This window comes from Sapajus apella, unplaced genomic scaffold (genome assembly GCF_009761245.1).
Source record: "Sapajus apella isolate SASKATOON/1434 unplaced genomic scaffold, GSC_monkey_1.0 scaffold46, whole genome shotgun sequence".
Classification (NCBI taxonomy): Eukaryota; Metazoa; Chordata; class Mammalia; order Primates; family Cebidae; genus Sapajus; species Sapajus apella.
Genome location: NW_022436986.1, coordinates 18881731 through 18900893, shown reverse-complemented (window position 1 = coordinate 18900893; position 19163 = coordinate 18881731). Strand labels below are relative to the sequence as shown.

General features: G+C 42.8%; 1 protein-coding gene across 1 annotated transcript in view; it reads right to left on the bottom strand.

Annotated features, from left to right (window-relative positions):
• Nucleotides 1-19163, bottom strand: part of SNX30 (sorting nexin family member 30) — a 120089-nt gene that overhangs the window by 55632 nt on the left and 45294 nt on the right. The window contains exons 2-3 of the mRNA XM_032240377.1: nt 9877-10068; nt 3117-3227 (exon numbers count right to left, since the gene is read on the bottom strand). Of these exons, the coding sequence (XP_032096268.1) occupies nt 3117-3227; nt 9877-10068 (303 nt within the window). The remainder of the gene's footprint in view (nt 1-3116; nt 3228-9876; nt 10069-19163) is intronic.

Here is a 19163-nt window from a genome sequence, read left to right as displayed (position 1 = left end):
TAAATCTGTAGAAAGTACACAAGGGGTTGCCAGGGCCTGGGGGATATACAGTATTTGTAAGTGACAGCTAAGGGATGTGAGGTTTCTTTTTGGGGTGATAAAAAGTTTCTAAAATGGATAATGCTGATGATTGTAAAATTTTATGAATATACTAAAAGCCTTTGAACTGTACATTTTAAATGGGTGAATTATATGTTATATAAACTAAATCTCAATAAATCCATTTCTAAAAAGGGAAATGAACATTTCTGCAAGTTTACTGGGTCTCCAACTGTTAATAAGTTCCCCAAGGCAGGGGTCCTTTCTCTTCCTTATAACTTCTCATCCCACCCTCTGTTCCTCCCTAGATGATGCTTAAATAACAGACAGACACCTCCTAGCAAAGCTGCTATAAAATGATCTTTTATAGGAGATGAGGGGGTTGGTTTCTGGTTTGACTTTCACACTTAAATCAAAGAGGCTCTCCCATATTAAATCTCTCTCCATTCCAGATATGTGAGTATCAAGAATTTATGAAAAAAAGTAAGTTTCTGCTTATTTCTAAAGTAGCTTTCTACCAACTGCTTCTATTCAGACCATCAGAAACCACACTTAAAGATGCTCTGGATCCACCTTGGGCATTCTGGAAACTCCGATCCTCTTTTAGTGTCTATGGAAGAGTAGACACTACATTTCACCAGCAGGTGTCACTGTCTTATCTTTGAGCTTCCAGTACCAACCTCACAGGCACCAGCTGCCTGCCAGGAGGGCAGCTCCCTAATGCATAGTGTGGGCTACAAATCAACAGTGACTGTCTTCCAGAGAGTATAGTACAGAAAGGCAGGGAAAAAGAGTAATTGTAAGTGAAAAAAGCTGACCAGCACTAACTGAAATCAGGTGATGGAGGTTCACATCAACGGACACCCACCCTGTTGACAGCACGTGCCCTGGATACGAGGTGATGAGGGTGGCAGCTTGCCTCTGTGGTTTCCTCCCCAAACACATTACCCCAATCGTGAAAGTCATCAGACAAATGTCAACTGAGGGGCAGTCTACAAAATTCCTGACTAGTACTCCTCAAAACGGTCAAGGACATCCAAAAAAGGAAAAGCCTGAGAAACTGTCACAACCAAGAAGAGCCTAAAGAGACATGACTGCTACAGGAAATATGGGATCCTGGATAAGATCCTGGAATAGAAAAAGGAACTTGGTCCAGGCATAGTAGGTCATGCCTGTAATCCCAGCACTTTGGGAGGCCGAGGCACGCAGATTACTGGACGTCAAGACCAGCCTGGCCAACATGGCAAAACCCTATCTCTAGTAAAAATACAGAAATTAGCCGGGTGTGGTGGCAGGCGCCTGTAGTCCCAGCTACTCAGGAGCTGAGGCAGGAGAACTGCTTGAACCCTGGAGGTGGAGGCTGCAGTGAGGCGAGATCGTGCCACTGCACTCTAGCCTAGGTGACATAGCTAAACTCCATCTCAAAAAAAAAAAAAAAGAAAAGAAAAGAAAAGAAAAAGGGACTTGGAATAAAAGACTTAGTTAATAATGTTTATCTCATAGTAACGACTGGTTCACTGTGACAAATGTGCCACACTAATATAAAATGTTAATACTGGATGTGAGGTTTGAGAATTCACTCTACTACATTCACAATAATTCTGTAATTCTGATAACGTTTTAAAATGAGGTTTATTTTTAAAAAAGTATTCACTAGCTGCCAATTTTGCCACCTTAAGATTCTATTTTAAGAAATATTCCCAACTGCTTAAAAACTACTATTTCCTCTTCAGGCATGTTTTTAAGGGATTCGAAGACAGAAAAGCAAAACTGGAGAGCAGAAAGGGTGTGTGGGAAAAAAGGAGATGCTCTGAGAAAGAACTGCGTCCCAGGTGAGAGCCATCATTTCTACCACAGTACTAGCAACGTGACTCTTTTTGCCTTAAAAACTAAGAAAACTGCCAGTGCGTTCACAACATACACCGCCTCTTCTAACCATGGGGAAACAAAGAAGGCTGGAAGATGCCGTGGTAACAGAAAGCTGGTAGTACTAAGAAGTTATCATTCAACAAAGGTTTTTACTGAAAGATAAATCAGCCCCTCTGAGGAGTTTTATGACTCAAACTGCCCTAAAGCCCCCAAGGCCCAAAGAGACATCTGATGTCTAAACTGTTACTATTTCTACTTTGTGTATGTGTGTGTGTGTGTGTGTGTGCGCACGCGCGTGTGCGTGTGCGTGTGTGTGTGATGGAGTCTTGCTGTGTCACCCAGGCAGCAGTGCAGTGGCACAATCTTGGTTCACTACAACCCATGGCTCCTGGGTTCAAGTGATTCTCCTGCCTCAGCCTCCCACGTAGCTGGAACTACAGGTGCATGCCACCATGCCTGCCTAATTTTTGAATTTTTTGTAGAGACAAATTTCACCATGTTGGCCGGGCTGGTCTTGAACTCCTGACCTCAGGTGATTCAGCCTCAGGGAGGCTGAAGCAGGTAGATGATCTGAAGTCGAGTTCAAGACCAGCCTGCCCAACACAGTGAAACCCTGTCTCTACTAAAAGCATAAAAATTGGTCAGGCATGATGGAAGGTGCCTGTAATCCCAGCTACTAGGGAGGCTGAGGCACAAGAATTGCCGGAACCTGGGAGGCAGAGGTTGCAGTGAGCCAAGATCGCACTACTACACTCCGGCCTAGGGAAGAGAGTGAGACTCTGTCTCAAAGGGGAAAAAAAAAAAAAAAAAAAGGTTGATTTAAATATCATTTGCTCTGGCTCTGTTTTTTACAAACTGTGCAGATGGAAGCACTGGAGTAGATAAATGTCACGTTGCTTCAATAAACAGAGTTAGGTGGTTTCCTTGTTGGTTTTTTAATGAAAAACTGTGGTTGGAATGGATTCTGTGCTAGATTTCTGCTCCCATGTCTAAAGAACACCCAGCCAGCCATAAAACTGGCTTAACACATAGCAAATCAGAAACTAAAGCCTAAAAGGTAAAATATTATATACAGTGTCCATTAACATATTTTATATATGTTTGCTGGGTGAATCTGGTATAATTTAAGGGGTGAGAGTTGAGTGAACCCCTTCAGGAAAGACGACACAGGACAAGGGAGAAACAAGCTGTGGTGACTTACTACCTACGGGAATGAGATGAGTGGGCTGGGATTCTTCCAGTTTGCTCCTCAACCAGTCAAAATCCTGGTATCTTCGACGAACAGAATATTCTGGCAGGTCAAACTCCACCCGAGTACTCTGCAAAGAAGAGGAGAATGGAAAAAAAGTAAGCATAAGGGAAGAGCGTATCTTGGCTGAAGGGAGGGAAAAAAGCTCTCTTGGAATAACCAAACTAGGCAAGATCACATTTTCCTTCCACCAAAAACACCAGCCAAATGGCAGCGTTTACCAACGCAGAAAAGACCAGTCTGGGACACTAAGCCCAGTCAAAAATCCAAGGAACTAGAATAAAAATGCCAGGCTTTTTTCCCTACCCTCAGGAAACAGAATTCAACTATCCCCCAGAATTGTTTAGAAACATTTGATTCATTTCCTCCAAGCTTAACTCTAACAATTTCTTTTAGCAGAAAAATTCCACTTAGGATATTGCTACTAAGTCCAAATCTGTGAAAAGAAATTGTCTCCACCTTCTGCAAAATAAGCTGACAACTTTTGCCAAAGGGGAAATAAACAAAAAGTAAAGATAATAGATCACTGCTCATTTAGGGGGCGGATTAGATGAAAATAGAAAAGCTTTTGCTGAATCAACCAGAACCATGACCTTGAAACTGTTGTATTTTATATGGATAAGAAAAAAATCTAGAAATAATCAAAGACACCAGTGTATTGCAGAAAAATGTTAATAATCTCATCCCCTTTCCCGTTTTTAAAATTTTCTGAAATGTGACTGCCGCACTTTAATAATGAAGACCAATGTTAAATAAAACTGATTTTTACCAAAACAAGATTTTTACTCATTTATTGGCCCAAACTAGAATCACGTCTCACATAAAGCCATTTTTCCCTACGAGGGTGCAGACTATATGACCGTCATACTTCTCAGAAATTAAAGTTCGAGACAAAAATGGGTCAAGCTATATCTCATAAATTTACTCTTTCAAGCCAAAAGTCTGTTTTAATTCACAACATCAAGAAAATCTTTAAAGCACATGAACGAGAGTGATTCATCAAAGAAAAAGCTGTGAACAGCTCTGGCATCAAAATTATGATTTCATCCTCCCCAAAACCTGTGCTCACAGTCTTAGCAAAATGGTGACGTTAAAAGGACTCGGTCTTGGACTGACCCCCAACTAACTGCACCGTTTCTCCTCTTCAGCCCCACACACCAGAATATGCCTGTGAAACACACAACCTTCCCCTGTGTTTGCAAGGGGTGAAGATGTGGGGAAATCACTCAATGTAGGTATTTGTGACTTATCAGATGATTCTCCCAAAGGAATTAGCATTGTAGGACTGGAGAGTGAAACAAATGATAAGGCTTAAATGCAGAGGGCAAGTCATTGCTGATGAATTCTCAAACACAGCATGACAGAAATATTGGGAACAAGTGGGCTGATAGTCCCATCCCCGCACGGCACAGGCGGAGTGGGAAGGACTCTGCGCCTGTGCAGTTCTTGCATCTCTACCAGATTCCTGACACGTCATGTCACTAAGCCTCCTTGAACCCTAGGTTCAAAAGTAAGAAGAGACTTGGAACCGGGTGTGGTGGCTCACACCTATAATCCCAACACTTTAAGAGGCCAAGAAGGATGGGTCAGCTTGAGCCCTAGAGTTTGAGACAAGCCTGGGCAACACAGTGAGACCCCATCTCTGCCAAAAAAAAAAAAAAAAAAAAAAAAAAATTAAATTAGCCAGGTGTGGTGGTACATGCTTGCAGTCCCTACTGCTCAGAGGCTGAGGTGGGAGGATCATCTGAGCCCAGGAGGTGGAGACTACAGTGAGCTGATTGTGCCATTGCACTCCAGCTTGGGTGACAGAGTGAGACCCTGTCTCAAAAAAATAAAAACAAAAACAGAGTTTGAAGGGAAGTTCAAGGCTTTCCACCGCCCCCAACAGGCTCCATCTGAGAACTTGCCCATGATTATGGGCTCATGACATGCATATTTTGAAAGGTGACAAATTAAAGCAACTCATTTTCATTGTAAACCAAACTGATGTAAGGCTCTACTTTTTGCCTTCTTAAATGTTACATGATTATCAGCTGGATGAGGTGGCTCACAATTGTAATCCCAGCACTTTGTGAGGCCGACACAGATAGATCACTTGGGGGCAGGAGTTTAAGACTAGCCTGCCCAACATGGTGAAACCTGCCTCTGTTAAAAATACAAAAATTAGCCAGGTGTGGTGGTGGGTGCCTGTAATCCTATCCACTCAGGAGGCTGAGGCATGAGAATTGCTAGAACGCAGCAAAAATACAAAAATTAGCTAGGCGTAGTGGCGCACACCTGTAGTTCCAGCTATTTGAGAGGCTGAGGCAGGAGAATCGCTTGAATTCGGGAGGTGGAGGTTGCAGTGAGCTGAGTTTGCACCACTACATTCCAGCCTGGGTGGCACAGTCCAAGTCCATCTCCAAAAAAAAAAGAAATGGATGATCGCACACCCTCTGACCCAGTATTTATTTTACTTATTTTTACCACTATTTGTTCTAGAAAAGATACAGTGATAAGTAAAATACAATCAAATGACATAAATTAGAAGTAGGTGAAAAAAGATAAAGAAAAAACAAGGACAGAGTGAAAAAGCAGAGCCAGGAATGAGGCTAGCAAAACACACAATGAAACACTGCACACCGGCTAAAACTGGGCCAGAGACATTACTTGAAATTTCTGGAGAGAAACACATTTATAGGACTCACAGTATTCATAAAACAGGCAGTCCAGTAAAACTCCAAAGATGAGTTTGTAGTAAATTTTTCCTCCGGGAAATTCAGTATCTAACTCAGGAAAATTTAAAAATATACATTTATCTCTATTTTTGAATGTCTATAGTAAACAAAACAGTTTTTAAAAAAGAATGCAAAGCATACATGCCCAATTCCACAATCACGGCATCATCTGGTTCTATGTCTGTCCACATCGTGTGTCCACAGTGCAGAATGTCCAAAGACCACAAAGTCATGGGCGCATACGTACAGTCAGGTCTAAGAACAGGTGACCAAGCACAAGAGTCACAGTCAAGAATACTCATTTTTACTAAGTTAGAGGTTTGTAACACCATCACTCCACGTGAATATGTCCCTGGTCATCTCCAGACATCTCTGACATTTTTTTTTTCCTTTGAAAGTTCAACACTTTGGAAGACCCAGCACAGAATCACAGCCTCATCGGTCACCCAGCGGGGCCCATCCACTGGGCCTCGCCCTACCACAAACGGTCTCCCCTGATGCCCCAGGAGCTGACATGCCCAACATCTGTGACCCTGGGCCATTCTGAAGAATGCCCATTTGACCCAAAATTGACAACTGACTCACTCCAGAGAGATGTGGTCTTCATCAGAAGTGCCATCTGTCCAGGCCACAGCTGAATCTTAAGAATTCTAGGCAAACCCCATCTCCCAACAAAGGGATCTCTTCCCTTATCAAACAAAAACCAGCTAGTCCCATTCTGCCTCGAAACCCCACTGCCCTGAGAATGACAATTAGAGAGGCTTCCAGCTTCTCATCCTCACACTCCTCTGGCTTCCCTTCTTCCGACATGGACTTCTACTTCTCTCCTTCCTCTCAGATCTTTCTGCCAAGCTCTCTGAAAGACCCATGCCATAATTAATAAAGTCCTGTTGTTCTTCTGCCCATTCAAATTCTGAAACCTGGCTCTCCCTGAGAATGCGGCCTCCCTGCCGTTGGTCCCGCTGTGAGCTGCTCACATTCCACAGGCCTCACCCAGACTGCAAGGCCAAGAGCTGCTGCTGACATGCTCCTCGTTTCACACAGCCCCTGACCACCACTCCTCCACCATCCTGTGAAAACCCTTCTGAGGCTCGTGCCATCCAGCGACACACACCCTCTACCCCTCCGCACAGCCGTTGTCCTCTGACAGCTCTCCATTTCTCTTGATGCCCTGAGGATTCCAGCAGCCGGTTCTTAGGCTTCCCTTCCCAAGCCCTTCCACAGTCTAGGTGCCCTCAAGATCCAAGTGATTCACACACACAACACCAGCCTCTCAGCAAGCAATGTTTCCTTCTATTCCACGGCTTCTCCCCAGACCGTAACCAGGCAGAAACCCACCCATCTCCCTCTAAATGGCATCCCCTATATTTCAGGCTCTTCCCCTTCAGAACATCCCTGGTTTCTCAGCCTCTTGGGATCCAAAGTTCCTTGGCCTTCTGTCCACTCATGTCTTTACTTCCTTCCTTCCTCAGCATCTGTTCCGTGGCCCAGAACTTCAATCCCTTACTTACAGCAATATCTAAATGCTCCCTCCCCACTGCCCATTCACCTAACTCACAAAAACCCGCTTGCTCTACCAGACCTGGGCGTGTGAGCACACTGCTGGAGGAAAAACAAAATCAGGCAAATACATGGACAGACACAATACATTCTACAACCAGACCCTCAAACACTGCCAGGCACCCTTTTAATATTCCCTTTATCAACTCACTCCCACACTGTCCACATCATTTCTCAAAAGGCCCATAAAAGTTTTGAAAATTTCTAATCCCCACTTCACCCCACCCCAACCCTAAGACATCATCATCTATTCAGAGAGAAAACTGCAGATATAAGCAAAGAACCCCTTAACTTCCTGCCACAAAACAAACTTCCCTTCCTTCTCCACAAACAACGGAAAAAGTACACCGCCCCATCAGTGGCAATTCCAGCTTCCTCCACCTTCCCAGGAGCTTCCACCCTACTCTCCAATCTTCAACCTAATATCTCCTCCTCTACCAATACCACTGGGCACTTGGCACTTAAACGAGTCTGTTTCATCCTTAAAAACAACAGCAGAAAAAAAAAAAAAAGCCTCCCTCTCTCTCCCTCAAGCCCATGCCCCCTTCTGATCACTGCTCTCTATGCTGACTTTCATTGCCAAACTTCTAACACTCTTGTCTTCTCTCTCTTACCTCTCACTCACTCTAACCCACTTGGGTTCTGCAGCACTACACCGATGAAACTGCTCAAACCACAGTCAGCAATAACTTTGTCATCAATCTAATGTCCACTCTGCATTGTACGTAATTCAGCCTCTGAGCAGCATTTATACTCTGTTGACCACTGAGGCATTTGAAAAGAGGAATTAGTTGTGGTTTTGTGACTTTTTTTTCCCCACACCGCTGGTATGAGGCTAAAGACAAGAGAAGAATAACCTCTAACAGGAGTTGAAGGCTCGCCTCTATTTCCTCACCCTCAAGTCTATTTCTGTATTGTCAGTTTCAAGCACGCAGGCCATGCTATTGGACCATGGTGCTGGGTATAGGAACCATCCCTCTCTTGAAAATCACGTCTTTTGGGCTGAGCGTGGTGGCTCACACCTGTAATCCCAGCACTTTGGGTGACCGAGGCAGGTGGATCACCTGAGGTCAGGAGTTCGAAACCGGCCTGTCCAACATGGTGAAACCCCGTCTCTACTAAAAAAATAAAAATTAGCCAGACGTAGTGCAGTAATCCCAGCTACTCAGGAGGCTGAGGCAGGAGAATCGCCTGAAACTGGGCGGCAGAGTTTGCAGTCAGCTGAAATCCCACCACTGCACTCCAGCCTGGGCAACAAAGCAAGACTCTGTCTCAAAAAAAAAAAAAAAAAAAAAAGGAAAAAAAATAATGTATTTTGGGCATGATTATTAATATTTACTATCTCTGGAATCAGACAGACCTGGACTCTAGTTCCAGCTCCAACACCCAAGGGTTGCATGTCTGTGAGCAATTTTCTTAACATCTCTGTCTCTCTGTTTTCCCATTTGTAAGATAACAGCATTTATATTTCCTTGAGGGTGAAGATCAACTGATAATATATGTAAAGCATTTAGCACAAAATAAATGAGGGTACATTCATACAGTGGAACACTATTGCAGTCTTATAAACAATAGCATAAAAGCATGCTTACTGGCATTTCCTAGCATAGAAAGATGTTCACAATGTATTAAGCGAACTGGGGGTATGCAAAATACTCATTTTTGTAACCAGATGAAGAAAAGTAGTATAGAAAGTCACCAATGATTATTTCTGGCTGGTGAGCTTACAGGCATTCTTTTACCGTTTTAGCTTACTTGCAATTTCTATGTTTTCTACAATGAACATACATTACTTATACGACATAAAAATAAAAGGGTTTCAACTGCAAAAAAACACAGTGCAGGGTAACTGTCCAATAACTAGCTGCCGTTACGATGTTACTTTCTTGGAGCCTGCAGAGAAAAGAGTCAGAAGCTGCCTGCCCTCAGAAGGCCTAAACTGGCTCCCCACAACTGGAGAGAGAAGATAATCGTACCTTAGAATTGGGTAGGTAATTATTTGCCGACATTGACTGTCAGCACTAAGCTCATTTTAGCTCAAGCGAAAAGAGCTCTGTACTTTGCCCAGCCCTGGTCATCAGGAATCTGAATTAGGACTAGAGTGTCAAAGCCTTAAGGTAATAAAGCAAAGCATTTGAACAGCCTTGTCTTCAGACCATTAACATGTTAAACAGCATCATGGTAAAAAATAAGTGCAAGTGTAGGCATTGTTTATTTGAAAAATCTTCGTATGATTTCTTCCTCATTCTAAGATTTTAAAAAACTGCTATATATAATCCTGTTAATCTGAATTACATCTATTCTCTCAAAAACCCACACCCACAACTGTAATCAAGGTGAACAGAGGTGTACAATGAGGCAGGGAGCAAAGGCAAAATTCACTGAGGTACACCCCAATCCCGAGACCACTCCACATGGGCATTCTGTAACACAGGGACCTACTTTGGTGGTGATCCTATACGTGATGTAGGTCTCCATTGTACACACATGCTTCTTGGGATCATCGACTACAACGAAGAGATCTCTGGTCTCACCATCAATGTCATCATCAAGCTGAAGTCTGTTGAGAAGGGAAGATGAAGAAGCTGGACTTGAAGTACCTGCTGGAGTACCGCCATTGGGCAAAATGAGATCCTAAAAGAAGAAAAGAGTTACCTTAAAATTCAATGAAAACATACTGGAGAGTATCAGCAAAAGCAGCTGGTTTAGCCAAACCAAGAAACATTTCTAAAATCCAAAAATAACTTTCAAAACACCTGAGCCTCTCCTTACTCAGTGTTTCCTGAGCAAACGTACCTTTTATGACCAAGAGAAACAAGCTCTGGATCAATTTCATGCCAATTCATCTTTTTTGGAAGTGCTGGAGAAACCAACATAAGCAAGTAGTTCAAGGGCAGAGAACGAAATAGCCCCACCATCACCAAACCTCAACAAGGAAAGATCTCTGTGAGCATACTCTTTCCCACTTTCTCAAGACCACCACCTGGACCCAGGTAAACATTAAGGAACCCAGCCCGGCACAGTGGCTCACGCCTGTAATCCTAGTTCTTTGGGATGCCAAGGCAGGCAGATCACTTAAGGTCAAGAGTTCAAGACCAGCCTGGCCAACATAATGAAACCTTGTCTCTACTAAAAAAAAAAAAATACGTATATTACCTGGGCATGGTGGCGCACCTGTAATCCCAAGTACTCAAGAGGCTGAGGCAGGAGAATTGCTTGAACCCAGGAGGCAGAGGTTGCAGTGAGCCAGGATTGTGCCACTGCACTCCAGCCTGGGTGACAGAGCAAGACTCTGTCTCAAAAAAAAAAAAAAAAAAAAAAAAAAAAAAAAAAAAAATTAAGGAACCCTCTTAAATACTTAACACATTTAAAAACTCAATCAGCCAACACACAGACAAGCAAACATTATATGTTTCCCAAAAGAAGTTCACACCACCACCTATGAAGTATGCTTGCCAAAAAGGAATCTGAATCCCAAACAAGCCTCTAGATACGACACCAATTTGTAGAAAATACAGAAGAGCATGAAACATGTTAAACAATCCTGTGAGGATACAATCAGCTAATCTACACTATGTGAAACTAAAGAGAACCAAAGATCTGGCTTCCTCAATAAATTGCAAGAATAAAAGAGAGAGCAAGCACCTACAGATGTAAAGAAACTTAAGAGAACAACCAATTCAATTAAAACGAGATACAAAAATATAAAGATTTTGAGATATTTAGGAAAATTTGAAGACTGATATTAAGGCATTATTGGGTATGATAATGGAAGTATGATTTTACAAAATCTTCGTCTTTTAAAATTATATGCTAAAATACTTATGAATAAAATGTCTGGCATTTGCTTCGAAATAATTAAGGATGAGTAGGTGGGATATAAATGATATAAGATGCCCAAGCTGATCACTGCTGACGCTGGCACTTGCAGGTTCATTATACAATTCTCTTCTCTTGTATATGCTTAGAAATTTCCACAACACTTTTAAAAGAGAGTAGTGGGTAGGAGGGTGGTGAGGTGGGCAAATGCCAGGAAAGGCAGGCCTTGCTCTTCAGATCTTAGTAGGAAGCCAATGAAGAAATTATGTCCCTACGATATTCAAAAAATGGCTGTGAAACTGAGAAGGCCCAGTTACCTTTTCTGGTTTGAAGGTTTGGTAACATGACAGAGCCCTGCCTAGCAGCAGATGTGAAGACCTCTGAATGTCACCTTGGAGTAACTGGGAGACAGAGACTAAGGACTATGGCAAGAAAGTGACATGACTCCATGGAAAGGGCCTTGGTGACCTGTGGGCCATCAGATCACAAGGGGGTAGTGGAGGGTGCCTTCCCCATATTCTCTCCTCTTGGAGCTCTGCAGGTGAATTATGACCTAGCCCCCAGGTAAGAGAACATACAAGAAACTGAAGGTTAACCTAGCAGTCACATCCATGAGCTCTAGCTGATGATGAGACATCCGGGAAGAAGGATGGTACGAGGCGGAGGAAAGCAGCATGGCCTGGAGTCACAGGCAGCGTCACCCAACTTGAGGGGTAACTCAAAGTACACAGAAACGGCACCTTCGGCTGGTCTGAAGGTCGAGAGTTATCTCAATTGATAGTCCAGTCAGTTACAGATTGAACTCCTTGTTCTACGCTTTCCCCCTCCTCACTACTGCACTTAACTAGCCTTAAAAAAAAAAAAAGAAAGAAAGAAATATAGGAAAGGCACCTTGAACTCCCATTCCACTGACCACAGACCATTTAATCACATACTTACTTATGCAATGTCAAAAAAAAAAAAAAAAAAAAAAACAACTGTAATTACTAAAATGGTACCATTTTCACAGAAGGTACTCATGGAAATAGACTCACGGGAGAGAATCCACTTCTCTTCCACTGTGCTTCTGACTACAGGGCAGATGGACAAGCTCATCAGCTGGGACGTCATACCCTCAGCAGCCCCTCTCAGTGTGGACATGACTGCAGAGCCCAACTACAGCAGCAGCCACTGATGGGATTGCCTCTTCACTATACTGGTACCACAGGACACACCGTGTCCACACCCCAGTGTCTGGGGATTTGTGGGACAACATCTTCTCTGGAACTCCAGGATAAACATCATGTATTGGTCATTTCAGTAAGTATTTAAATACTGACCTCAGGCAAGATGCCATGCTAGGCATCGCAGGGGTCCTACCTTACATTTTATCAACACTCGCACACTGGGCCTCAGAACAGCTCTGTCAATGGCTAAACACTGCACAGAAGACAAAGAATTCAAAATCTTAGGGCAGAGATGCCAAAATCAGCCCAGACAGTGGTTTCCCACAGTCCAGGCTGGCCTGATCTCAGCAGACTCCTTCATCACCACCTCTTTCCACATCCAAGGGACCAGTTCCCGGGAACCACCCAGCTGTTTCCTTATCTTTGCTGGAAAAGCCCTACTCTGTTGTACACAGCAATCTCCAAATATCTTTCAGGAATATGCTCGAATGCCTTCTCCTAAATTTAACGCTTTCCCTGACCCACTCCCTGGTAGAATTACTCCCTTCTCAATACTTTGAAGACAATTCCACTGAAGCATTTCATAGTTTTAATCATTTATTTTTTATACATCAAACTTATCCACAAACACTGTGAGTCCCCAAAGACTGCAACTGTGCCTTGCTCATGTGCAGGCACACATGCGTGTGTGTGTGAGACACGGTATTTAGAGAGTGTGTGATTATCCATCTTTCTCCCCAGGTCAAGTAGTGACTCCAAGCCAACTCCCCTAACATTTGCCCTGGGAACTCTAGCCAATAACTTCCCAGGAACAGCCCATATAAAAATCTGAAATGTCTTGGCCAGAGAGTATGAATTAGTTCTCAAATCAGTTGTTAGGGGGAAGGGAGCAAAGAGTCAGTCAATCAGATCTTGTCACATACTCCAGATTCTTCCCTCCTAGGACTACGCAATCAGGGGAAACCCCCACAGTCCTCATCCCAGGGTGTTCTTTGGAATGTTACTTGAGATATGAGAACAGCCAATGGGCTACCGGGGTCTGTGATCTCCTAAGCAGTGATGCTGCCACATCAGACAGACGGCCATGGCACAGCCATTTACAGTGCTTCCCAGTCTTATTTCACCACACCCCACGACAGCCTCCTGAGGTTGGCAGGACAGGTATCATCTCTACTGATGTGGAAGCAGACTGAAAAAGGTGAAGTAACTCACCCAGATGTACAGACACTAGCATCTGCTGTGCAAAAGGTTGAACCCAGGTGTCTGGTTCCTAGGCCAGGGTTTCTTCCCAAGCTGAATCCCTTTTGTGTGTCTTTTTCCACCCCTAAGTTGTCTCTCATGTCTAATCTCTGGCCATAAATCCTTTAAAGTACATATGAAGCTTCTGTTTTTAAAGCCAGTCAGGGAAAGTTAACATTTTTTTCCTTAGGGTCTTAATACAAGTTTATCCCAAAATGACTCCCTTCAAGACATGGTCCCCATAAGCAATGAAGGTGGAGGGAAAGCATGTGCATCTCAGGAGGCCTGGGCAGAGGGTAAGATGAAACTGAATGACACAGGCTGCCCCTCATCAGCATGCTCCAGCAGTGGGGTTTGCGACAGAGATCTGAGCTCAAGAGCAGGTATCAGGTGGTGGCCGCACGTTTATGACCAACTTCTGTCACCTTCATGACCAACAGTTCCCTCCAGGAGAGGGAATCCCTTGGCTCAACACGAAAGCCTCCTGCTTTGTTTTTGCTACCCCATAGTCAGTTCCTTACGCTACAGCCAGAGTGCTCCTTTAAAACTTTAAATCAGGCCAAGCCGGGTGGTCTATGCCTGCTATCACAGCACTTTGGGAGGCTGAGGCGGGAGGATTGCTTGAGTCCAGGAGCTCGAAACCAGCTTCGGCAACATGGAGAGACTGTGTCTCTACAAAAATTTTAAAAATTAGCCAGGCGTAGTGGCACCTGCTGGTGGTCCCAGCTCCTAGGGAGGCTGAGGTGGGAGGATCTCTTGAGCCTGGGAGACTGAGGCTGCAATGAGCTGTGACTGTGCCACTATACCCCAGCCTAGGCAACAGGGCAAGACCCTGTCTCTAAAAAAATAATAATCATAAATCAAAACACATCACTCCCTTACCCAAAAATCTCAAAGCTATCTCCTGACATTCAGAAGAAAAACCAAACCCCCTCCCATAACCTGCAAGGGCCAAAACGACCTGGCCCTTAACATGTTCTCTGACTTCACCACCAACACTCTCCCCAGCTCTAGATACACCAGTCTTCCGTAACTGGCCGCACACCATGCAGGCTCATTCTGACCTCAGGACCTTTGTGCCTGCTGCTCCCACTACCTAGAGCACTCCTCTCCCTCCAACTCCCCCCATGGTTGCCTCCTCTTCTCAGACAGGTTTCTGCTCAAATGACACCTACTCAGAGAGGCCCCCTCAACTCATCAAATCTAAAATAACACTACATTCCTCCATCCCTCTCTTTCCCCTTCTTTATTTTCTTTACAGGACTTACCAGTGTTTGAAAATGTATTACATATTTATTGACAGTCTGACTCCCCACTAATCTATGAATTCCCTAGGAGCAGAGACCATGCTACCCCTGGCCCATGGTAGGTACTCAATAAGTACTTCATGAATGAATTAATCTTAGAAATGACCCAATTTAATCCCTTGCCAATCGAAAGTACTCAATACATGTCTGTGGAATGACAAGCAACTGAGACTAACCCGAGCCAGACTGCCCAGTTCTGAATCCTGTATCACTAATTACTACCAATGCAACTTAAGCAAGCTTCTTACTCTCTCTGAGCCCTGGTGTCCTCATGTATAAAATGTGTATAGTGGGGTCAAGTGAGTTAGTCTATGGAAGCAGTTGAATAGTGTCTGGTACATGATTGGTGCTATATCACTACACACACACACACACACACACGTGCTTGTCTGTAAGTATTCTCGCATCCTCTTATAAACTATGAGGCTAGGTTCATAGCAGACACATAATAAATGCTGCTAAAAATAAAAACTGCATTGAGACCCACAGTTGGGGCCTCAAATATATTTTCTTAATGATTTTATTGTAACAAAGGCTATCCAGAATAGCCTTTGTGAAGAGTTACGACTACATAGTTGATTAATAAATGAAACTCCCCATTGTTGCAAAATACCAATTTTCACTATGTAGGTTTCCATTGTAAAAGCATTTCTTCCTCCTTCCCCCTTTCACTTTATCCTAGGAAGACAGATGCAGAGTGAGGTTGCTTTATAAATTCCTCTGCTTCAAAGAATTTCAATTTTAAGATACACTATTATGGTCAGCAAGTCACAAGACAGAATATTAAATTAACATAAATCGCTGGCAAAATTCTATATTAATTAAACATATGATGTATGAAAACAGAGTGGGTATATATTAGAAGCCATATAGTTTTAATAAAAGCAAGTCATGCTAAAACAATCTAATTTCTCTTTATGATTCTATTGGAGGAATGTGGGCAAGTGGATGATCTAGTTTCAGAGGAGCCTGACAAAGCCTCTCAAGGCATCTTTACGTTAAGGGTAAAATGATGGCTCTCTGAACACAAAGACTGCATGTTACTTGTCTCAATTTACCTCCCTTATGTCAGGCACACGGCAGATGCTTAAAGATTGAATGTGTCAGCCAGGTGCAGTGGCTCATGCCTGTAATCGCAGCATTTTGGGAGGCTGAGGCAGGCAGATCACGAGGTCAGGAGTTCAAGACCAGCCTGACCAAATGGTGAAACCCGGTCTCTACTAAAAAGATAATAATTCGCTGGGCATGGTGGTGCACACCTGTAATCCCATCTACTCGAGAGGCTGAGGCAAGAGATTCACTCAAACCCAGGAGGTGGAGGTTGCAGTAAGCTGAGATGGTGCCACTGCATTCCAGCCTGGGCAACAAGAGTGAGACTCCATCTCAAAAAAACAAGAATGATTGTGTCCTATACAAACTGAATACTCTTGATTGTTGATTTTGTTGTAAAATTTAAGTTAAGCCCACTTAGGAGAATAAACTCAAAAGGACAATCTCAAAAATGTTCTTTTCAAAGATGTTCATGACACAGAGAACAGAGAGTGAAACCTAGAACAATCCCAAAGGCTCAATAACCAGGAAGCGATCATGTTTGCATTAATAAGACAGAATGTGACGCACTCACTTAAAAATTAGATAAACTCAGTGAGTTGAAAACAAGCCTCTGCTTTCTCCCTTTTTCTACACTCCAGATACTAATTTAACCTAGAGAATGAAAAAAAGAAAAAACAGTGGAGATAAAAAGAACAAGAAAAACAGTGACTGGAGTCATGTCAATAGTGGAAACTAGGAAAGGGTGCCATCCAACTGCCAAAGGTCTTGAAGATTATCTGTCTACTGGCTCTAACTGGGCCACAATTGATCAAAGAACTAAGAGGAATCTTTAGCCCATGTCACTGAAGCTACTTCAGGTCATCAAGGTTATCTAGTAAGTAGAAAATGTCCTGAACCCCCTTCACGTGCACCCCTAATTTGAAAATACGATTGTCAGTGGGGAGTAGAGGACACGGAAGGTTTGGCAGTGGAGCAAACAAGGACCACCAAGGTGTTGGTTTCTGTGACTGTGACCAAGGGGATGCCAAGCACAGGCCAATACACCAAGTATGGGCCAACAGCAGAGGTACCCCTCCGTATGGCCCTCCACCTCTACCCCCAGGATGGGTAGAGGTGCAAGAAGCAGCTCATAGGAATATGAAAGCATCTGGGTTGGCTGCCCTGGAGTGTGTCCAACAAGCCCAAAGCAGGCCAGAAGGCAAATGCTGGAGGGACTGGGCTCTACTGAAATCCTGGCTCACTGCAATCTCCGCTAAAACACAGAGGAAGCCAGGCTTCTTTCCCATCTGACAGATAACTAGTAATCCATAGATCTAAGACAATCCTAACACATCAGGTAGAAACACAGGGGATCCAATAACTCACTTGTTCTGATGAGGGACAAATAGCAGCCCTGCATTATTATCTCATCAGAGGCAAGTAAACCATAAAAACAAGTCAAAATGACGTGAGCTCATCACTCAGACCCAAGAAAACCAAAATACAAAAAAGCAAGAGTAGACATGCATTTGAAAAAGACATAGTCCATAAAACAGAACCTTTAGGCCAGACTTACTCTGTGGTCCCCCATCAAAAAAAAAAAAAAAAAAAAAAAAAAAGCTTAAAGAAAGTGGAAAGAGAATTTAAAATAAAAAGTAAAGCATAAATTTAAACAGAAAAGAGCAAAAGTTATAAACAAAAGCAAAATTTAATTCTTCTAAAAGATAAGTAAGGTCAACTAAACTTAGGAAACCTGACCAATATAGAAAGAGGAAAATGGCCAGGCACAGTGGCCTCACACCTGTAATCCCAACACTTTGGGAGGCTGAGGCATGAGAATTGCCTGAACCTGGGAGGCAGAGATTGCAGTGAGCAGAGATTGTACTACTATACTCCAGCCTGGGTGACAGAGCAAGATGTTGTCTCAGTAAAAATAAAAAATAAAGATGAAAATGGAAAAAGGGAACATGCAATAAACAATTTAGATCTTGTGTCTATACATGATTATAAATTATAAGGTTGTGCTACGTATAACGGTGCCAACAAATTTGGATATCTGTATGAGCTAGATGGTTTCCAGGAAAAACTATGTGATCAAAGCGAAATTAAGTAGAGGTTAAAAAAAAAAAAAAAAAAGCCTAATCAGATAAATAACCACAAAACTGTTGTCAGAGAATATCCACTAAGAGTTAAGCCGGGTCCCAAGTGTTTTTACAGTGGGCACTCATGAACCTTCAAAGAGTAAGTCCTACTTGATTCAAATATTCTAAGACATTATTTTAAAATGAAGAAACCTTTCAAAATCATTTTACGATGACTATATCTAATATCAAAAATGGACAAAAAAGAAAATTGAATACAAGTGTAAACATCATTAATAAATTAATAGCTAATAGTACACTAAAATAAATTTTGAAAAGAAAAAAATATATACCAGGATCAAGTCAAATGTATCCAGGAAAGCAAGAATGATTTAACAATAGGAAATTTATCAAAACAATATATTATATTAACTTATTCTACATATAACCATTGTTGAAGATACTCATGTCCAAAACTACCAATATATTTACTGATATCACTCATATCAGCCATTCCATTAAAATCTCTTAAATAAAATTAAGGAGTAAAAAGAAAGCTCCTAAATATGTTTAAAAGTATGTATCAGAGGCCAGGCGCCAGTGGCTCACACCTGTAATCCCAGCAGTCTGGGAGGCCAAGGCAGGTGGATCACAAGGTCAGGAGTTCAAGACCAGCCTGGCCAAAATGGTGACACCCCATCTTTACTAAAAATACAAAAATTAGCTGGGCGTGGTGGCAGATGCCTATAATCCCAGCTACTCAGGTGGCTGAGGCAGAGAATTACTCGACGGCAGGAGGTGGAGGTTACAGTGAGCCAAGATTGCACCACTGCACTCCAGCCTGGGCAACAAAGCGAGATTCTGTCTCAAAAAAAAACAAAAGTATATATCAGAAAATGTGAGCAATTAATCTTGAGGACATTATTCCAAGTGAAAGAAGCCAGATGAGAAAAACCACATGCTATATAATTCCATTTATATGAAATATTAGAACAGGCAAATCCTGAGAGACAGAAAGCAGACTTGGTTGCCGGGGCTACAGGGAGGGGGAACAGGGAGAGATAGATTAATAAAGACCAAATTTC